Here is a 20,171-nt window from a genome sequence, read left to right on the forward strand (position 1 = left end):
GTCATCTGTACTGGCGTATTTAAAACAACCGGCTCAGGGGGCGCCTGGGGGGCTCAGTCGGCTAAGTCCCCGACTTAGGCTCCGGTAATGATCTCCCGGGGTTCGTGGGTTCGAGCCCCGCGTCTGGCTCCCTGCAGACGGGGCCGAGTCCCCTCCGGATCCGCTGTCCCCCTGCCTCTGCCCCTCACCCGCTTGCACTCTCCCTCAAGACTAAAATAAGCGTTAAAAAGCACAAAAACAGACTCACAGACCAATGGAATAGAATAGAGAACTCAGAAGTGGACCCAAAAGTATACAGCCAACTGATCTTTGACAAAGCAGGAAAGAACATCCAATGGAAACAAGACAGCCTCTTTAACAGAAGGTGCTGGGAGAGCTGGACAGCAACATGCAGAAGAAGGAAACTAGATCACTTTCTCACACCATGCACCAACATACACTCAAAATGGATCAAGGACCTGAATGTGAGAGGGGAAACCATCAAAACCCTAGAGGAGAAAGCAGGAAACCACCTCCTTGACCTCCACCGCAGCAACTTCTTGCTTGACACATCCCCAAAAGCAAGGGAATCAAGAGCGAAAATAAACGATTGGGACCTCATCAAGATTAAAAGCTTCTGCACAGCCCCCCGTGCACACCCTGTCACCGAGGGTGCGTGGCACTGACCTCCCTCAGCTGGAGGCTAGTTCGACAAACCCAGGTAGTTAAGAAGCAAGGAGCCCTGGCCCAGCCCAACTTCAAGCTCAAAGCCAAATGTGCAGTTAACCTGTTTGCCCTGGTCACAATAGGAACACCAATGTTTGCAAAGTATCACTGCCACTCGTTTTTTAAATGTTTATTGTTGAGAGGAAGGGAAAACGGGCAGAGAGAGGGAGACACAGAATCGGATGCAGGTTCCAGGCTCTGAGCTGTCAGCACACAGCCCTATGGGGCTCGAATTCACCAACCGTGAGATCATGACCTGAGTCAAAGTCCCGCGCTCAACCAACTGAGCCGCCCAGGCGCCCCGCAGTGCGGCTCTAAGAGACCCGCATGCTGGCCTGTTAGAGACCTCAGTGTCAACTGTGTAATGACTTCTCTGTGGTCCTCCGGCTTCCTCTCACACGGGCAGGTGATGAAACACTTCTCCCTTGATTTGACATACGGTTTCCAGAGATGACTTTTACCGTTTTTATTGTGCCGTGCAGCTGCGCACAGTCACCATTGGCAGGGGCGTAGTTAGTGTAGTGGAGAATATATGTTTTCTCATTTTAATCGTGCTAAAATACGCATGACATAAACGTTACCATTTTCATCATTTTCAAGCTCCCAGTTCAGTAGAGTTCAATTTTGTGCAGCCAAGCTTGAGAACGTTTTCATTGTGCAAAAGTGAAACTGTGTACCCATTCAACACGCACCCTGCGTTCCCCCTCCTCCGGCCCACCCTTCTACTTTCTGTCCTGATGTGTTTGGCTTTGTAGAATCTTCTTGAAGGCTCTTTATAGCCAAACATGAAACAGTTTTAAACTGCAGCCGAAATTACAAACAGCTTAAGGCGCGGCTCTGAACTAGATTGTAACTATGGCCCAGGTGAGAAGTAAAACACTTGTGCTTCGAGTAGAAACAAGAAAAATCAACTGAAAAATACAAGCAAAAAATGGGGCGCCTGGGTGGCTCAGTGGGTTAAGCATCTGTCTCTTGATTTCAGCTCAGGTCATGATCTCACAGTTGTTGGATCAAGCCCCGCATCGGACTCTGCGCTGACAGCGCGGAGCCTCTTCCTTCTCTCTCTGCCCCTCCCCTGCTCTCTTGCGCATGCTCTCTCTCTCTCTCTTAAAATAAATACATGAACTTTTAAAAAATACGAATAAAAAGAAATGAAGAAGGAAGAAAAAAAGCAACAGAAACCCAATAGGTTTTTCTGGAGTAAAATTTCATATTATAAATGAACAAAACTCAGTGTCCCCCATGTGTGCTGAGCACGTGGGGGCGGAGGTATCGTGAATCTTAATCTGTTGAGATTTCAGATATTTGCACCCAAACTTCCAGCTCTAATTTATTGATTCTGTCTGTGTGGCTACCAAGACCTCTGGGGTGAGCGGCGACCGTCTGGGGACGAGCGGTGACGACGGTACAAACGAGCCTTGCAAACCGCTGAGGCGACACGCACCTGCAGCACAAGAGACATCCCTTGTGGGCAGGTTTGTGATTGGGGCTTCGATGTCTTAATAGACACAGAACTCCACATCTTGTACTTCTCGAGCCCGTTTTCAGCTGTGTTCTTTCTGGAAGTTGGCCCTTTTCGTCCAAATGTTCACACTGATTGGGAAAAGTTGTTCAGCATATTCTCTTCAAATAACGTCTGTGGGTCAAGGTAATGGCCCTCCCCTCTTTTTGAGGGAGAGACAGAGGGAGGGAGGGAAGGAGTGCGCTCAGGGGAGCAGCAGAGAGAGAGGGAGACACAGAGAGTCCTAAGGAGGTTCTGCACTGGCAGCATGGAGCCTGATGTGGGGCTTGAATTCATGAACCATGAGATGATGCCCTGAGCCGAAATCCAGAGTCAGATGCTGGACTGACTGAGCTCCCCACGTGCCCCGGTGACAGCCCCTTTGTGTTCCTCGTGTTGGCCATTTATGCCTGCGTTCCTGATGCTCGCAGTCTCCCTCTTCCAGCCAACCCCCCACTGCCCGCGGCCCAGACTTCGCTGAGGACACTCCATCCCTCTAGCTGCTCAGGCCCCAAACTTTGGAGTCGACTTTGACTCCTCCCTTCCCCCAACTCCTCCCACCTGTGCCACCGGGAAGTGGTGTTGGCTCTACGTGCAGAATCTACCCGGAATCTGACATTCCTCACCATCCTACTGGCCTCTCCCGGGTGAGGCCATCACCATCTGTCACCTGGGCCACCAAAATGCTTCTCACCTGATCCCCCTGCTTCTGCCTTGGCCCTTACCCCCCTTAGAACAGCAGCCAAGTCACATTGTCACCTTTCCCTCAAAATCATACCACAGGCCCCATTTCATTCACGGTGAGCGCTAACAGGCTAAACCTGGACCCCAGGACACACAGGCCCCTCTGCCCTCTCTGACGTTTCTTCTTCCTAGTCTCCACTCACTCACCCTGCTCCTGCGACCCTGGTCTCCTCGCTGTTCTCTGAGCATGCCAGGCACGCTTCTGCCCCAGGGCCTTTGCAGTTACTTCCTGGTTCTCTCCTGAGATGCCTTCCTCAGATCTCCGCACGGCTTCCTCCCTCCATCCTTTGAATCTTTGCTCACATGGGCCTTTCTCAGCGAGGCCCACCTGATGCCCTATTAAATGGGCATCCGTTCCCTTCCGCCCCTGGCACCTCTGCATCCTATTTTCCTTTCCTGTTCTCCATCCTACTCATCACAGCTTCCGTATCATGTGTGGTGTCCCTGCTCCCCGCCCTCACTAGAGAGGCAGCTGCAGGAGGGCAGGGGTCCCTCTGGTCTGTGCACTGGGGCGCCGGACAGTGCTGGCCACAGGCGCCTGACGGGTATCTGTGCGGTGAACCGCGGACTGAGTTTTCGGTACCAGGTACTGTGCTAGAGCTTACAGCAAGTGAGCGTCACCCCCATATTCCTGATGAGGACACGTGCTCTGGAGGTGGTGACTGACTTGCTCAAGGTCACGGCGGAGGGGAGGGGCAGGCGCGGCAGTGCGCTGGGAGGCCCGCAGCGGATGGGGCGAGATTACCAGACTGAGCTGGGGAGCGTGGGGGGGGACCGAGAGGGGGACGTGGGCGGTACGGGGTGTCGGTCGGCTGGAGGGGGGAGAAAATCACTGTCGGGTTCTGAGGTGAGCGGTTCAGGAAGCCACGGGACCGTGTCAGGATTGGGGAAACAGCCCAGTCCTTGCCTTTGGCCTTTATACGCACAGTGCGTGTTTATGGGTCTCTGACGAAGTGTGGAAATGTATTCCAAAGCCGAAGGCAACGGATGACCCTTGAAAGCATCATGCCAAGTGCGATAAGCTAGACACGAAAGGACAGACGCTGTGTGATTCCACCCGTGAGGTACGCGAAGTAGGCAAAGTGACAGATTCGGAACGCAGGATGTCGGGTGCCAGGGGAATGACATCTAATGGGGACGGGGCTGCACTTTGAGAGGCTGGGGACAGTTCTGGACGTGGACGGGAGGATGGCAGCCTCCTAACGTGGATGCGCCGCACGCTTAAAAATGCTTCACATGGTGACTTTGATGTTCCGTATATTTGATCGCACACGCACACAGAAGTCCGAGACGAATGGCCAAGCGGTCCCTCGCCCTGTCCCTTTTGCAGCCAGTGGCGGTTAATGACAAAGCCAGAGCCAAGAGGCGAATCGAGGTGACGGTCGGCTCCCAGGGCTCCTAATCGGCATCCCCGTGCCGCGTCACTTAAGAGTAGTCGGATTAGCGCCAAAGGCCGGCGGGGCGGCCCCAGCTGGCAGACCGGCGCGTAACTGGGGCAGGCTGGAGGATGCGGCGGGGTGGCGGGCCCGGCCGGGCCGAAGGGTCCCGTTTGCTCAAAGCGCACTGGGCCAGCAGGGGCTGGGGGGGAGGGAACGGAAAACCCGCAGCTGTCCAGGGTCTCCCCCCACCCCTCTACTTCTCCCCCTGCTTCTTCACACAGCCCGAGTTCTTCCTCTCCCTCTGCAGGGCCCCTCCCCTTGCATCTGCCCTGTGCCAGAGCGCGGGACCCGGAGTGGGCCTCGGGGAGCACACGTGGGCGCCCAGGTGCCGGGTGACTTTCCAGGGCAGTAATCTGCTTTAGGCTAAAATGAGACTTGATCTTCTGTTAGCCCTAATCAGCAATTAGCAGCCCACTCGGCACAGACGGCGATGGCCCAGGCCTCACTGCCATCTCCGCCTCCTGCTCCCTCTGCCCCCCGCCCTCTCCTTGCCTGGGGTCTTGGGGCAGACCCAAGACGGGGCTCAGTCCCGAGTGTAATGCCAGACAAGCGGGCTGGGCAAGCATCGGGCGGAGGCTCTGCCCCCGGAGCCCCACCGAGGCGGCGCGTCACCTCCCAAACAACATGGTGGCCCCACCGAGTGCGGAGCAGGCAGGCTTGCTCATCTCTCTCTAGAAAGAAGGTGCACGTGGCCTGAGAGGGCAGGGCCGCCCCACCCGGCGCCACCCTGCCCGTCCCTGGTGGTGCTGGGAAGAGCTGATCCTGTGTCCAGCGCTCTGATTCTTTGAGACTTGTGGGGACAGACAGAGAAAGCTCCCTGGGACCCAGCAGGAAGGAAGAGTATAAACTTGGAAGTCACAACACCCTGGGGCTGACGTCTAGGGATCTGACCTTGTTGCATCAAGCTACAGTGTGAGGTCCCTGCCTCACAGGGCCACTTGAACGTGCTATGTTCATGCTATGAGCCCCTGCTTTCCATTCTTTCGAGTACATATCCGGACATGGGCCTGCCGGTAATGCTGTGTTTCATTGGCCGAGGAGTTGCCAGACTGTTTTCCACAGCGGCCACACCATCACTAATTTCGGAACATTTTCATCACCCCCAAAAGGACCACTGTTTCCACGAGCAGTCACTCCCCGTTGCCCCCATCCGCTGGCATTTAGTCCAGTCACAAAGATGTGTAGCCATCACCTGTACGGTTCCAGAACATCACCCCGAAAGGAAAGCCCGTACTCCTTACGCAGTCACTCAACATTTCCCACCTGCCCCTCCCCGCCCCAGCCGCCCGCACCCACCCGTCGGCCAGGGACTTGCCCGTCCCCGACATCTCCTATCGGTGCCGTCGTACAGCATGCGAGCTCCTGCGTCCGGCTCCTCGCAGCCCGCCACGTCCTCCGGGTCCCTTCCTGGTGCAGCAGGGGCCAGACCTCCATCCCTCGTTCCCGCCGAGTGGCAGGCCGTCGCGCGGACACACCGCGTTCTGTCTGTCCGTTCACCTGTTGACTCCCCTTTCGATTGTTTCTACGTTTTCGTTTGTTGTGATTCGTGCTGCTCTGAGTGCCCCTAGACAGGGTTTCGTGTGGGCTATGGCCTCAGGTGCCTTGAGTAGACACCTAGGGGTGTAAACGCTGGGTGCACTTTCTCTTGTGGTCAGAGCTTTCCAGGTGCCCTTGGACAACAAGCCCAGCTTTCCAGGCTGCCAGTGGGCCCTGGAAGACCGCGGTCAAGACGCGTTCCTCTGATTCCACACAGAGCCCCTAGCCTGGCAGCGGGCACACGGCAGGCCCGGAGCGGCGCCGGGAGCCGCTCTCGCTGTGGGTGGCTGCGCCGGGGGGCGGGGGGGGGGCATAGACCTCCAGGCTTCCTCGCCCGCAGGAGCAGCCATCCTCCCGGAGCCCCCGCCTGGTGTGCTGAGGGGTCACGGCCCTGAGAGCAGGGGAGTGGGGTCATGCGCCCGGGTCTTGGTTTTACTGAGCTGCAGGCCCACCCAAAGGAGGCGATGAAGGCACCTGACCTTCGGGACCGCGTAGAGCGGAGCTGGCAGGACCCATGAGGGGGGTGCGCACCCCTGCGGAGGGGGACAGGGGCTGCAGAATTAGGCAGTTGGCAAGCGATCGGAGCCTGGCAAGCCCGGGGGCACAGCCGGACTAGGGGGACAAAGAGGGACAGAGGAGGCAGCCTGCCTGGAACACTCTGTTGAGAGGTTTGCTTTTGAGGGCAAGCCTACAGGAAGGCATCGTCAGGAGAGTCCAAGGAAGGGGCGTGAACTCAGGGGAAGGAGACTCGAGCAGGTGGAATCTAAGTGCCTGTTTGGCACCTTCGGGTGCTGCAGGGAGGCCCCTGGGGGGGCCTGGACGAGCTCCCTGGTGACTGAAGGGGCTGCGGCTCCCGGGAAGTAAACGGGAGCCGGGGAGCAAGGGGGGGCAGGGGAACCCCACCCCAGGCCTGTCTTTCCCTTCCTGGGGGAGGGGCCCCCGCCAGCGCCGCTTGCATCCACTCAGGCCCACGAAGATGGGCCGACCTGCACCCACAAGGAGGCCCCACTTCCCGGCGCCCCACCCCCCAGGGCTCCGGTCCTTGGGCCACTTCCCTGACCCACAAGCCGATCCGGAAAGCCTGACCCTCGGGCCCAGCTGGCCTAAGCACGAGCGCTGGACAGTACGCACAAGCGAGGCCACGGCAGCTCCTGCATCCGCCTTGGCGGGCGGGGGGCTCCGGGTGGGCTCCCAGAAAATCCTTCTGAGCCGCCCTTGCAGGCTCACCTTAGGAGCCAGGAGGCGAGGGCTGGGGGAGGGGGAGGTCTAAGTCCCAGGCCCAATTAAGAGATCAGGTGGGGAAGGGTTTGGGAGCTTCTAAGGTGAGGAAGCCTGGCTGATCCCGCAGGCTGGTATAAAGCGCCATGACCCCCAAGCAGCGCCAGGCCTGGCAGGCATTGGGGACAGGGTTTTCTGAAGCCATGACCCAGCGGTGGGGCCCCCAAAGGCTTGCAGGCGGGCAGCTGCAGGCCGACACAGAAGACAGCACCCAGGCGAGCGTCTTCACCTACACCAACAGCAACGCCACCAGAGGTGAGCAAGCAGGTGCCACGGAGGCCGGAACGGCCCTCCAGGGGCATGAGGCTCACGTGGCCACGTGGACGGCCCCTGGCCCCCGGCCCACCTCGGGAGAGTTCTCTTCTGCACATCGGTCCAGGTGGCCTTCTCCCTTCACCTTTACAATGCCACGAAATGGGGGGGGGGGTGGCGGTCCCTTCTGAGCACAAGAGGACACTGTGGAATATGTAATGTAGAATACGCCTTTTCAAACCACATACGCTTCCCAGACCTTTTGAGAATCCCTGTCCCAGGAATGTTCAGTAGCTATTTCCCTGTGGTCCCGTGCCGCTACTGAGCACTCACGACATTCCGTTCTGGGGTGTCTATCTGGCCGCACTGCCCTGAGCTTCCTGGGGACGAAGCTGGGTCTGACTCATTTTTGCATCTCCTGAAGCCAAAAGGAGGCAGGCGGCAGGTGGCCCGGAGGAGGGTAAGTGACTTCTCCAACCTTAGGGTCGGAAGAGACGGAACGGTCATCTTGTCCAACTCTGCATCCGGGGCCTGCAGACTTTGGCTGCACGTTCTTGGGGAGCGGGCTCGCTTGGCCCCCAGGGCAGCCTTTCCGCTGGGAGGCGTCCCAGGCAAAAGGGTACTTAGGCCCGACAGACACTTGAGAAGTCCACGAGGCGGCCCGAGTCATGCCCCGGAGGTGCGCCACTCGAAAAGCATTGCATGCGAGCCTTGCAAAGAATTGAGGACGTTAGTGACCAACCCCCGCCCCCACCCCCTTCCCCAGTCCCTCCTCCAAACCAGAGACCATCCGTTCCTTCAAGAACATTTCTCGTGCCATGGTTTCCAGAAACCACACCAGCTCCATGACAGCCAGGCCAATGGTCAGCAACAGGGTTCCCAGGCCCAACTAATTGAGAACCCTCAAGTTTGCCCTGACCTGATTGTTCATGTCCCAGAATGTCCTTGATGGCGATGCAACAGTGCCCTGCCTGGAGGCCCCTGGGCCTTCACTGATGCCTGAGATTCCTTCTTGTACCTTTTCCTCTGCAAAATTCAAGTATCTACCGAAGTGAAGGGGAGGGTGCAAGGCACCCCAGGGTATCCGTCACTTGCCTTATTTCACCTGTAACTGCCTCCACTCACCCCTCCCGGATTCCCTAGCAGGTCTAAGCCATCCCCTCATCCCCTCTGTAAATCTTCAGTATGCACGTGTAAGAGGAAAGGACTCTAAAACATAACCGCGATGCCACTGTCACACCTATAAGGTAACATTGCCTTGATAGTATCGAATCTCCTAATTGGTGTTGAAAAAAAGGTCATACTTTTTTTTCACCTTGCTTGAATCAGGGCTCCAATACGGTCCACATGTTCAGATGGATCATTATCTCTTTTTGTCCTCTTTGAATTCAGGGCTTCCCTCTCTACCTCCTTGTAATTTATTTGTCCGAGCAAATGGGTCGTCTGTGCCCGGACTTCTCCACTTCGGACTCTGCTGATGGCTTCCCGTGTGTGGCTTCCCGTGCGTGGCTTCCCATGCCCTTCCCACCTTGTCCATCGTGATGTTTCTGTACATTGGTAGTTGACCTGAAGCTCTGCTTGGAGGCCAGTGGGATGTGTTTTGGGTTTGGTTGGACCGCCTCACCATCAGGAGGGTGCCCCTTCTCTGGGGTGTTGGCAGCTGCTGAAGCCTGATGCCTGGACCCACGGAACCACCGGGGATTGCAAACTGGTGACGTTCTGACTCCCTTATCCTGTCTTCGTCTATTCGCTGCAGTCCTTTGATACAGTGAAACATGCATTTGTCTCCTCTTGGGTTCCCCCGGGGGCACAGAGTGCATGGGAAAGCAGAAGAGATGCCCAAAGTGAGCAACTGGCTCCCCAGTGGAGCCAGCTGGGTTTGACCTCCGGGCCTCCTTTCTCTCTCACTAAGAATCCTGTTCTCAAGGGCTTTGGGTAGAAGAATTAGAATATCATTCAATTACTCATTTGCTTGATAATCACACACACTCACAATGGTCTCAGAACAATGACGCCAACACCGCCATCAACAACACACTTACCCAGAGCTCAACATTTGGGCAGGTCTTTTCGTGCTGAAGGTCTGTGCCCCCGGGTCCGAGTAGTCAAACTCGTGTCCTGCCACGTCATCTAGAACAGTCCCTCTCTGTGTGATTATGCCTCTGAGTGGATACGCATTTAGGTTCATTTGTTTTATTTTTGATTTTCAAGGATTGCTTTTTAAATTTTAATGTTTTTAAATTGTGTAATAAAATATTTACAAGGTTCCAAATTAAAATCTAGAAAAGTAGGTATATTCAGAGAAATCTTGCTTCCTCGCCTGTCCCCACGCCCAGTTCCCTCCCTCCCTGAATTTCTCTGGAACACCTTCTTTCTGAAGTTAGTCCTGGGAAGTTCAGGAGGGAGGGCGGGCTGGGACCCCGGCTCTGCTTGCACAGCTAGAGGGCCCCGTGACCTCCCACATTCAGAGCAGTCCGTCCCCTCCCCCGCTGTGCACAGCCCCGTCCCTCTTGTCCCTGCCCTGTCCAATGTGGATGCCATGGGCTGTCCGGGAAGGATGTTCTGGCTGTTCAACAGCTGGAGCGACCCATACAGCCTCCAGTCCAGCTGCTGTTCTCGGACTAACCCGCCATAGTTTCCGGGCAAGATCTGTTGACAATTTGGAGGTCCTCTGTTCTCTGGTCTATCAGCAGCGCTGTGGTTTCCCTCCATTTCCTTCTGTACAGAAAGCGACAGCCCGCAGGCCTTCGGCAGGCAGAGGCCTGTGCCCAGGGGGCCTGTGCCATCTAGCATGGCTGCAGATATTGCCAGTTTCTGGGAGTTCCCCGTGAACGCGGCGAACGAGGCTCACACACAGTGTGCTGGAACATCATGGGTGCTGTGGGGTCTGGCTGTGCTGGGGGGGTGAGTTCTACCCCATCCCTCCTAGCCAGGGGACCCAAGAAAGCCCTACTCTTCTAAAAACTAGTTGAGTTGGATTTTTGTAACACACAACTGAAGTGTCCCGGTAAACATGGGGGCTCCGCTTGGGCGCTTTCCTGGGCGCTGTAAGGCCGTTCCATGCGGGCACGCGCTGGCATATTATCCCTTCAAGTATTCTGCCCAAAATGATGGCAGAAAAGGTCTTTGAGCAAGACGGGTGTAGAGCCACTGCATCATAATAAAGGGGGGTTACGCTTCCTTCACTGCGTGTGTATTTCCTAGGGCGGCTGTAACAGCACCACACACTGAGTGGCTCACACGAGAGAAGCTCCTTGTCTCCCAGACCAGGAGGCCAGCGGTCCGAGGTCCGGGCGTGGGCGGGGTTGGCTCCTTCCGGGGACCCCCAGGGAGAGTCCGCTCTCCGTCCTTCCTCCGGATTCCGGGCTGTTCCCGGCCATCTGCGGCATTGCCTGGCCTGCAGAAGCATGGCCCGGATCTCGGCCTTGATCTTCACGTGGGCTTCTCCACGCGTGCATGTCTCTGTTCAAACTACCCCTTTTCGTCAGGACCCGGTCCTACCGGATTGGGGCCCATGCTAATGACCTCATTGTAACTTGACCGTCTCTGTGCAGACCGTGTCTCCAAATGAGGTCCCATTCACGGGTACTGGGGGTTAGGACTCCGACAAATCGTTTTCATGGGGGGACGCAACTCAACCCAATACTCATTCATTCATCCATTCTCTGAGAACTGATTGTGTGTTGAACCTGCCATGTGGGATGAACGATGGGAGGTGCACGTGGGTGACTCCAGTACAGGATAGAATGTCACAGAGGCACATTGAGGTGGTAGTCCCGAGGGGTTGAGTTGACACTCAGCTGAAGAATCTGGAAAGGCTTCCAGAAGGCAGGAGGCCTGCCCATGGGGGGTGGCAAATCAGATGGGGGGGGGGTGATACCCAGTGCAGCCGATGAGGAGTTCCATTTTGTTAAGTTCAAGGATGTCTGTACGGGTGTCTGGGGGGCCATGGCCTCTGGCCTGAGAGAGGGACGGAGGGAAGGTTGTTCACAGGTGGGCAAAGCTAGAGGGAAAGAGCTGGTTGCAAAGGCAAGAGTAGCAGGCAGGAAGGCAGGAGGGGGTGAGAGGCTCTGACGAGGAAGGGAGGGGTGGGGTGAGCACAGCTGTGCAGTTGGGTGATGCTGATGCCCAGCTCCTGTCCCCACTCTGTTCCTCCTGCCTTCTAGGCCCCTTCGAAGGTCCCAATTACCACATCGCTCCCCGATGGGTGTATCACGTCACCAGCGCCTGGATGATCTTTGTGGTCATTGCGTCTGTCTTCACGAATGGGCTTGTGCTGGCAGCCACCATGAAGTTCAAGAAGCTGCGCCACCCTCTGAACTGGATCCTGGTGAACTTGGCGGTTGCCGACCTGGCAGAGACCATCATCGCCAGCACCATCAGCGTCGTCAACCAGATCTACGGCTACTTTGTGCTGGGCCACCCTATGTGCGTCGTGGAAGGCTACACTGTCTCCTTGTGTGGTAGGCCTGCCAGGGGCCCGGGCTCGGGGAAGACCCGACCTGCGTGTAAGGGAAACACACCCGCGGCACCCTCAAGGGGCTCCCATGGTGCGCATTTGAAGGGAGCCGGACCTTCAGCATGATGGCGGGGGCCATCATGGAGGGGAGGGGTCCAGGTTGCGGCAACAAGTAGGCACCCCGAGGGCCCTGATGACCCTGAGATGGGCCAGCCTGGGGCCACGCAGCCGGCATAGGAGGAGACGGATATAGCGCTTCCCCAAACAATGTGGGAAGGGAGGGCTCCGGACACCCCAAACGGAACTTCCACTCAAATCGGGCGATGTGTCCTTTCAGCTCACCCGAGTCGGCTTTTCCTAGAGAAAGAAGCCCTTCCCATTCGAGCTTTTGAGAGAGTGAAACTAGATCCCTGATCCCCGTCCGCATCACTAACATCTCTGTGGGCCGTGGCTCTGTTCCGGTCCACCTTGGCAGAGAAGAACCCATGTGCTGGGCACCAGGAGTATACGATCCCTTCCCCGAGGTAGCCCCGAGTCCCGGAAGGAGGGGTCCCTGTCCCAGACAGTGAGCACCATCGGTCGTGGCCCCATCAGCCCCCTCAGAGGACCGTGTGCTGGGGGAGACGGTGGATCGCCTCAATCTTGAGTCAGCCAGATGAGAAGGGAGCCAGGCCGAGAGGGCCCAGCAGAGTGGGGCGCGGGCAGCAGCTGGGCGGGCAGAAGGCAGGTGAGCGGCGGGCTGTTAAAGGTGGGAAAACTCAGGAGTGCGGACTTCGTTCTGGGAGGAGCCTGGCGGGAGCCGCCGGGAAGAGGCTGAGTGAGGGAGCCAAGGCCAGGCTTGCTTTCCCTGGGGCCCACGGGGGGGGGCGGACAGGCGAGCCCGGTGAGGCCGAGGTCCCATCCGGGAGCTCTTGCAGGAGCGCCCCCTGAGCGGACAGAGGGCCAATGGGTTCAGCCTGCTGCGCATCCAAGAAGACAGGGAGCCTGAGGGCCGTGGCGCCCAGCGCCTGTCTCTGGGCCACCAGCTGTCACACCACTGCAGCTCTTCCATTCTAAAAGTTTCCCAGCACTCTGGGGTCTCCATTCCTGGGATCTTAGTATCCACATCTAACTCAGGCTCATCTAATTGTCACCTAAACTGGTCCCCAATTCAGATTCTGAGGGGTGGACGTCAAGAAGAGAAAAGAAAAGAAAGCCACTAGGCCAGCCAGGGCCTGGGGAAGGCAGGGGGAGCCCGGCCCCGGGTTTGAATTGCTAGTGCCGCGACCACCACAGTTACTTTACCACACCACTCCTCCATTTTCCCATCAGTGAAATGGGGGCAGGACTTGGGGGGAGATTTAAATGAGCATATCAGACCCTCCTGACCCTATGAGGTAGGTGCCAATTCACTGTACACGGCAGGACACTGCCCACCGCCAATATCTAACTGCCTCTCATTTTACAGGTGATGGCGCAACACTCTCCCAAAGGTATAGAACGGGAGTATAGAATACATAGGAGTATTAGATACTAATAAGTGACATAGTCCTTCACTAACATTACTAGTAAATGCATCTTTTAGAAGTATTAATGATACCATTCTTTATTAAAGTATCAAATAACTGGATCTGGCCTGACAGCCACTGAAATTTCAAAGTGGTAATGAATATGGTGACATTGGGAAACGTCTGCCGCCTCTGTAAGGCGACCAAGTTCAGGCACTGCTGATGCTGCCATGCCCATAATGTAAGGCGGTGCCAAGTGTCCATTAGACTTTAGTGGAAAAAAGCTGGCCTCCTTCCTGCCCCCGTTAATGGAGCCCTAAATTCTGCACACAGCGCTCCAGTGCCTCCCTGCCCGTCTCCACCTGCCAGGTGGTGGGCAGTGGTGCTAAATCTGGAAGCCTGAGTGAACGTGCACACTGGCCGCAGGGGCGCAGGTCCTTGAGTATGTCCTGTTTCCTTGCCCTTGGCTGGGACCGCAGCACCTCAGCGTGGTCACATGGGGTGCGGGCACGGCCGTCGGAAGTTGCGTCTGCATCCGAAGAAAGGCTGGTGGCCAACTAAGAGAAAGATAGGAATCGGGGTGGTGCAGACCCAAGAGGAAAGAATGGGGAAAGAGGGCATCAGAGAAATTGACCAAAGACCCGCGGCCACCCTGCAGCTGAGCACACTTTTTGGAGAATTGGGTTTTTCACATGGGTGGGGAGCACGGCTCTTGATCTTGCAAAGTGTTGGCTGGTCTGGGGAGAAGAAGTGATGTGGGAGTCTCGGAGCCCTCACCTCCCTGCTGTCCCCCGCAGGCATCACGGGTCTCTGGTCCCTGGCCGTCATTTCCTGGGAGAGGTGGCTCGTAGTCTGCAAGCCCTTTGGCAACGTGAGATTTGATGCCAAGCTGGCCATCGTGGGCATTGCCTTCTCCTGGATCTGGGCTGCTGTGTGGACAGCCCCGCCCATCTTCGGCTGGAGCAGGTAAGGATGCCAGTATGTCAGGATGCAGCTCGTTTAGGATAGAAGGTGAAGGACGGCGGGGAGGGTCACACTCATGACTCCATTTGTAACCTTGGGATCAACTGCTTCCTGTTTCTGGGCCTCTGCGGCCCCACAAGTAGAGTGAGGATGGACCCAACTCTCCCTGGGACCCGTTTGAGGGCACAGTGTCTATGAGCCTATAAACCTGCCTGGCTATGACATGGAAGCAGGCCCTGTGATCTCTGAGCCTCTAGAAAGGTCTGTTTCTGCCAAACATGAATGGCTCATGGGAACACACAGAGAAAGGTCACAAGCTCGAGACACAGGAGCAGCTGTAAGTGAAAGCAGGGCCCTCTCACCCACTCTGCCCTAGGCCTATTTCTCGCACTTTCTGAGGGGCCTCCCTTTTAGAGGCTTGTTAGTTTGTAGGTACACCTGAGCCTATAGGTCCTTTGTGTTTGGGCCAGGCTGCTGCTTTGGGGGCTCAGATGTGATGTGTATTTTACCACAATGAAAACAGAAGGGGGGGCGCCTGGGTGGCTCAATCGGTTAAGCGTCTGACTTCAGCTCAGGTCATGATCTCACAGTTTGTGAGTTCGAGCCCTGTGTCGGGCTCTGTGCTGACAGCTCTGAGCCTGGAGTCTGCTTCAGATTCTGTGTCTCGCCCTCTCTCTGCCCTTCCCATGCTCATGCTCTGTCTCCTTCTGTCTTTCAATAATAAAAAAATGTTAATTTCAAAAAAAAAAAAAAGAAACAGAAAGGGCTATAAGACCTAAAACTGGACAAAGGGTTACCAAAACCCTGCCCAAGGCCTCTCTTTGGGGGCAGTGAAAACGTTCTGGAACTAGACAGAGGTGGTGTTGCACAAACAATACTGTGAATGTGCTATAGCTGCCATTGCTTGAATTGTTCACTTCAAAAGTGGTTGGTTAGGGGCACCTGGGTGGCTCTGTCGGTTAACTGTCCAACTCTTGATCTCGGCTCAGGTCATGGTCTCGTGGTTCGTGAGATGGAGCCCCACATCGGGCTCCGAGCTGACAACGCAGAGCCTGCTTGGGATTCTCTCTCTGCCCCTGCCCAGCCCATGAGCACACATACACTCTCTCTCTCAAATAATAATTAAATAAACTTCAACAAACGAAACGTTAATTCATGTAGTGTGAGTTTCACCATAATTCAAACAAGCCACCAGTCGCCCTCCCCAGTTGGTGGCGCGCCCAGACGGATGGGGGAGGGGGGATCCCAGGTTGCCCCGCGGCATCGGGACAGGCTGCCAGCCCTTCTGTTCAGGTATTGGCCCCACGGCCTGAAGACATCGTGCGGCCCGGACGTGTTCAGCGGCAGCTCGTACCCCGGAGTGCAGTCCTACATGATTGTCCTCATGACCACGTGCTGCATCATCCCCCTCAGCGTCATCGTGCTCTGCTACCTCCAAGTGTGGCTGGCCATCCGCACGGTGAGCGCCCCAGCCCTCCCAGCTCCGTCCCCCCACGCCCCCCACACTCCCCCCCCACCAACAGGATCCCTCAGGCTGGGACAGAGACTCTCTCTCCTGCCCTCAAAGCAGGCGTGAAGCCTCTAATTCCTCTGGGGCTGCCACTGCAGCCCTGCCTCCCTTGTCCTTGACCCGATGGGAAGGGACGATGGGAAGGGACTGTCCCCTGCTTTCTTCAGTAAGGGAGAAAGGCCCAGTAAGGGAGCAGAGCCGCATTTCTTCCCTGACCCGGACGGTCTTCCCCTGGGGAGGAAGCCTGCCTTTCCCAGGGAGTGAAGTGCAAGTGCAACCAGCCAGGTCCGCAGGTGAAACCCGCAGACCAAAAGGCTTTTTGTTTTTGAGAGGCTGCCACCAGAGCGACCTTGTCCCCTTCACGGGGCTGTGGGGGCAGGCCGAGGAGTGGCTTCACGTGCGCCCTCTGCCCCCCAGACCCGCTCTCCACTCTCCTCACTGGGAAGTTGATCCCGTCCCCAGCCATCCCCCACCCCACTACTTAGGCAATCGGAGCGGAGCGAGGCGAAAGAGGAAGAACCTTATTCGTAAGTTGTCCCCTTGTCGACCAGCTCACGTAGGATTCATTTGACCCAGATGTGCGTTTGTTCCTGTTGAGCTCCCGCTGGGCACCCGCGGTAGACGGCCCTTCGGGGCGACGCCTTTCTGATACGAAGCTGCTTGTTCCCACGATCAGAGCAACATGTGCTCATAAGCTCTTTCCAGCGTGAAGGCCACCAGCTTCCCGCCTTCAGCCCGTGATCTGCCCCCACCCTGCCTCTTCCCCCAAACCGTTGGCGGTCAGGGATCAGAAGCCACCTCGCTGGCTCCCACGGGTGTCCAGCCGTGGCTTGGGCCTTGTTAGCTCGGGGCTGTGTCCCCACCCACAGCAGACGCCGTCCAGCCTCCATGTCTTCCCCCGTTCGCCCTTCAGACCTGAGCACGGGAGGGAACACGCTGTTAAGGGACCCGATGAGGCTAAGAATGGCCTCCTTAGCTCCTCCCCAAACTCCTAATGGGAGCCAAGCCAAGAGCTCGGAAGGCCCTGGCTCAGGGCCATCTGCACCAGGGCCGGTTCTGTGCTACCTCAAAGCCTAAGCTCGGTCACGGCCGGCCGGGGCCGGCCTGAGCTGGGCTGTAGACTCCCTCCGGTGGGGGCGGGCTGCTGGCTGGCCGTCGCGGGCCCATCGCCTCCTCTCCACGGCTCCACCTCCCTGACTCACGGCCCAAGCATGGCAACACGGGGGCCCCTGATACAGAGCCCGGAGGGACTCTCCCACGCACGGTCCCTGGGCATGAATCTCTGTCTCCCCCAGGTGGCAAAACAGCAAAAAGAATCTGAGTCCACCCAGAAGGCGGAGAAGGAGGTGACGCGCATGGTGGTAGTAATGATCTTCGCCTACTGCCTCTGCTGGGGGCCCTACACTTTCTTCGCGTGCTTTGCCGCTGCCCACCCCGGCTATGCCTTCCACCCCCTGGTGGCGGCCCTCCCGGCCTACTTTGCCAAGAGTGCCACTATCTACAACCCCGTTATCTATGTCTTTATGAACCGGCAGGTAAGTCACGCCACTGGCAGAGCAAACTAGCAATTTACCCCCGAAGAGCCCAGCGATGGCTCCCCCCCTGGAATCGTGTCCAGGGAGAGGCAGTTAATGACCTCCAGGACCACGACCAGGGAAGGCTCAGCGCGTGACCCAGCCCCAGCCAGCCCTCCCCCTGGACGGTGTCACTGTGGCTTGACTGCGGGCAGTGGCACCGCGCAGCTGCCCACGTTGCAGCTCTTCGGCTTGGCTGGCCTCAGGGCTCCCCTCTCAATCTTCATCTTTCCATCTTTAAGCCCTAACCCCAACAAGGACACGGACAGGCCCTTCTCGGCTGCACTGACATGTGGCTTTGGTGACTTTATGGGTTAGTTCGAGGGGACACATTGTGGTCCTGCCCGAGGTGTCGCCACACGGTAGCCACCATGGGCTGGTATATTGAGCCTCAGCAGCAAATTGCCCACAACTCCTAGACCTCTTGGTAGGTTATAGGCGACCACTGAGGCCCATCATCCTCCAAGTGTAATTTGCCTTCTTCCTCCTGAATCTGTCACAACTACTTCACTGAGGTGTAGCTGCAATGTGTGACTTGACGGTGACCAGAAAGGTCCAGGGGCAGGACGTATGGCCCTGGCAGGGGCCTGGCATCGCGCCGGACCCGGTCCCCATTCCTTGCAGCTAGCTCTTCAGCTCCTCCATTTCCCAGTTGCTCTGAGGCCCCGCTCGCTCTGGCCTGGCCCTGACTCTGCGGAAGTTCATTAAGCACGCACTCTTTTTGTAATGTTCAGGTATTAAGCAGGACACAGTTGATCCCCCAGGACTCTGTTGTTGGCAACTCAATACCTCGAGTGTAGCTGTATCCCTGACTCCTGTTTCCTGGTTCATGTGGATCTCTTTTTAGGTCTGGCTTTTGTTTGTGGAAGCCTAGGATGTCTTGCCTTGTGCTTGTACTTGATACTTGAGTCTTTCCATTCTCCCCTCCCCAAACCCCCCCTCCTAGACAAGATGTCTGCACTTCTGGACCTCTCCGGGCTTTTGAAGTTTGCTTTCACCCTGTCCACACTGCCATCCCTTCCTGTTGCTTTCTGAGAGAAGTTTCTGTGCAGGAGCTCAGGAGGGCAGAGCGTGTTGCTCTTGTTGTCCACTGCTGACCCTCCCCCCACCCCCCACCCCCCCGAAACAGTCCAGTGCACCGTGGATGCTCAGGAGGTAGATGTCAGACGAATTCCTCAGCTAAGTCAATTGTGCTATTCGGTCCATTTCTTGCGTTACTGATTTCCATAATTATGTGTTTTATTTGTGCAAGTTTTGATGTTGGAGGGAGCTGGAGGTGGTCGAGAATTGGCCTGGAATATACAGGAGGTGCCCCTGGTCTGCATTCTCAAGACATTGGCGTTAGCTCAGTGATGAGATAGAACTTGAGAAATGAAGATATTCCAAATCTCTTTAGGGGAAGAGCAGTGGGCCCCTCTTGGTGCCAGAAGATTCTCTTGCTATAGACGTGAAGTAGTAGCTAGACTGTTGTCTAGGTAGTGCTTGCGAGGCCTCAAAATTGATGGGATAGAAACAAGATGACAATCACATTCGTCTTCACTAAAATGCCTCTGAGTCTCTTCCCAGACATTCTGGAGATGCGTCACCCTATGCATGGGCCCCTTAGACGGCATCACCTTTGGTCACTGCATACGTTCCCTAGGACTGCCATAGCAAAGTACCACAAAATGGGGGGTGGGGGTGGGGCTTAAAACAAGGGAGATTTATTCTCTCCTAGTTCTGGAGGCCAGAAGTCCGAGCTCAAGGTGTGGGCAGGGTTGTTTCCTTCTGAGGGCGAATCTCTTCCCTTCCTGTCTCCTAGCCTCCGGTGTTGCCCAATAGTCCTTGGTATCCCTTGGCTTCTAGACAAGTCACCCCGATCTCTGCCTTCACCTCCACATGACTATCTCTGAGTCTGTGTCCAAATTCCCTTCTTATAATGACACCAGTCATTGGATTAGGGCCCACTCCACTCTACATGACCTCATGGCACTGTACATCTTAACCACATCTGCAAGGACTCTATTTCCAAATAAGGTCACATTCACAGGCTCTAGTAGTTAGTCCTTGAACAGAGCTTTGGGGGTTGGGGGGCATGGTCTTACAACTTGATCCACAATAGTCACCATCAGATGCTACATTAGATGGCTTAGATGAGCAGACAGTCAGGAGTAGACCATCCCCACGTGCAAGTAAGAGCCTTGGGCTTCCACTTGTCTCTGGGTGGGATTCTGAACGGCCGTGGAGAAGGTGTTCAGTCATCAAGGTGACCCCTAGTGAATATCCCCCTCAGAATTCCCCAAGAATGACCTTTAGCATAGTACGTGGGCCCTTTCTGCTCTGCTGAGTAGCCCTTTCTGTCCTGCCAGTTTCGAAACTGCATCATGCAGCTTTTTGGGAAGAAGGTGGATGATGGCTCTGAACTGTCCAGCGCCTCCAGAACGGAGGCCTCATCTGTGTCTTCAGTGTCACCTGCATGAGTCTCTCCCAGCCATGACAACAAAAAGGTGGGCTTCCTACCAGAAAACATAAACCCTGTCCCATACACCAGCGCTTTGGCCACGCCCCCCCCTTGCCCCCCTCCATCCCTGCGCAACGAACGTAGTTTCTCTTTGCCAAAAGCAAGAAAGTTGCAGAGGCTCCCACTGTAGTCTGGGGACACCTGAGCCTCCGAGGGTTCAGCCGTGGGGTCACCAGAGGGCACGAGGGTGACAGGGAGGAGAGCAGCGCTGCACTTCAGAGGC

General features: G+C 56.5%; 1 protein-coding gene across 1 annotated transcript; it reads left to right on the top strand.

The window, feature by feature from the left end:
- Positions 1 to 7,346: 7,346 nt before the first annotated feature.
- On the top strand, positions 7,347 to 20,004 carry LOC120221715 (long-wave-sensitive opsin 1). Its single transcript, XM_039219265.1, has 6 exons — positions 7,347 to 7,458; positions 11,622 to 11,918; positions 14,199 to 14,367; positions 15,658 to 15,823; positions 17,170 to 17,409; positions 19,797 to 20,004. The coding sequence occupies exons 1-6, from the start codon at positions 7,347 to 7,349 to the stop codon at positions 19,905 to 19,907; spliced, it is 1,095 nt and encodes a 364-aa protein (XP_039075196.1). The 3' UTR covers positions 19,908 to 20,004.
- The last annotated feature ends 167 nt before the right edge of the window (positions 20,005 to 20,171 follow it).

Source organism: Hyaena hyaena, unplaced genomic scaffold, assembly GCF_003009895.1.
Source record: "Hyaena hyaena isolate Hyena2069 unplaced genomic scaffold, ASM300989v1 scaffold_808, whole genome shotgun sequence".
NCBI classification, from domain to species: domain Eukaryota; kingdom Metazoa; phylum Chordata; class Mammalia; order Carnivora; family Hyaenidae; genus Hyaena; species Hyaena hyaena.

Coding starts and splice junctions, on each gene's coding strand:
- LOC120221715 (XM_039219265.1), top strand. CDS start 7,347: ATGACCCAGCGGTGGGGCCCCCAAAGGCTTGCAGGCGGGCAGCTGCAG. Junction 11,919..14,198: donor CTACACTGTCTCCTTGTGTG/GTAGGCCTGCCA, acceptor TGTCCCCCGCAG/GCATCACGGGTCTCTGGTCC. Junction 14,368..15,657: donor CCCATCTTCGGCTGGAGCAG/GTAAGGATGCCA, acceptor CCTTCTGTTCAG/GTATTGGCCCCACGGCCTGA.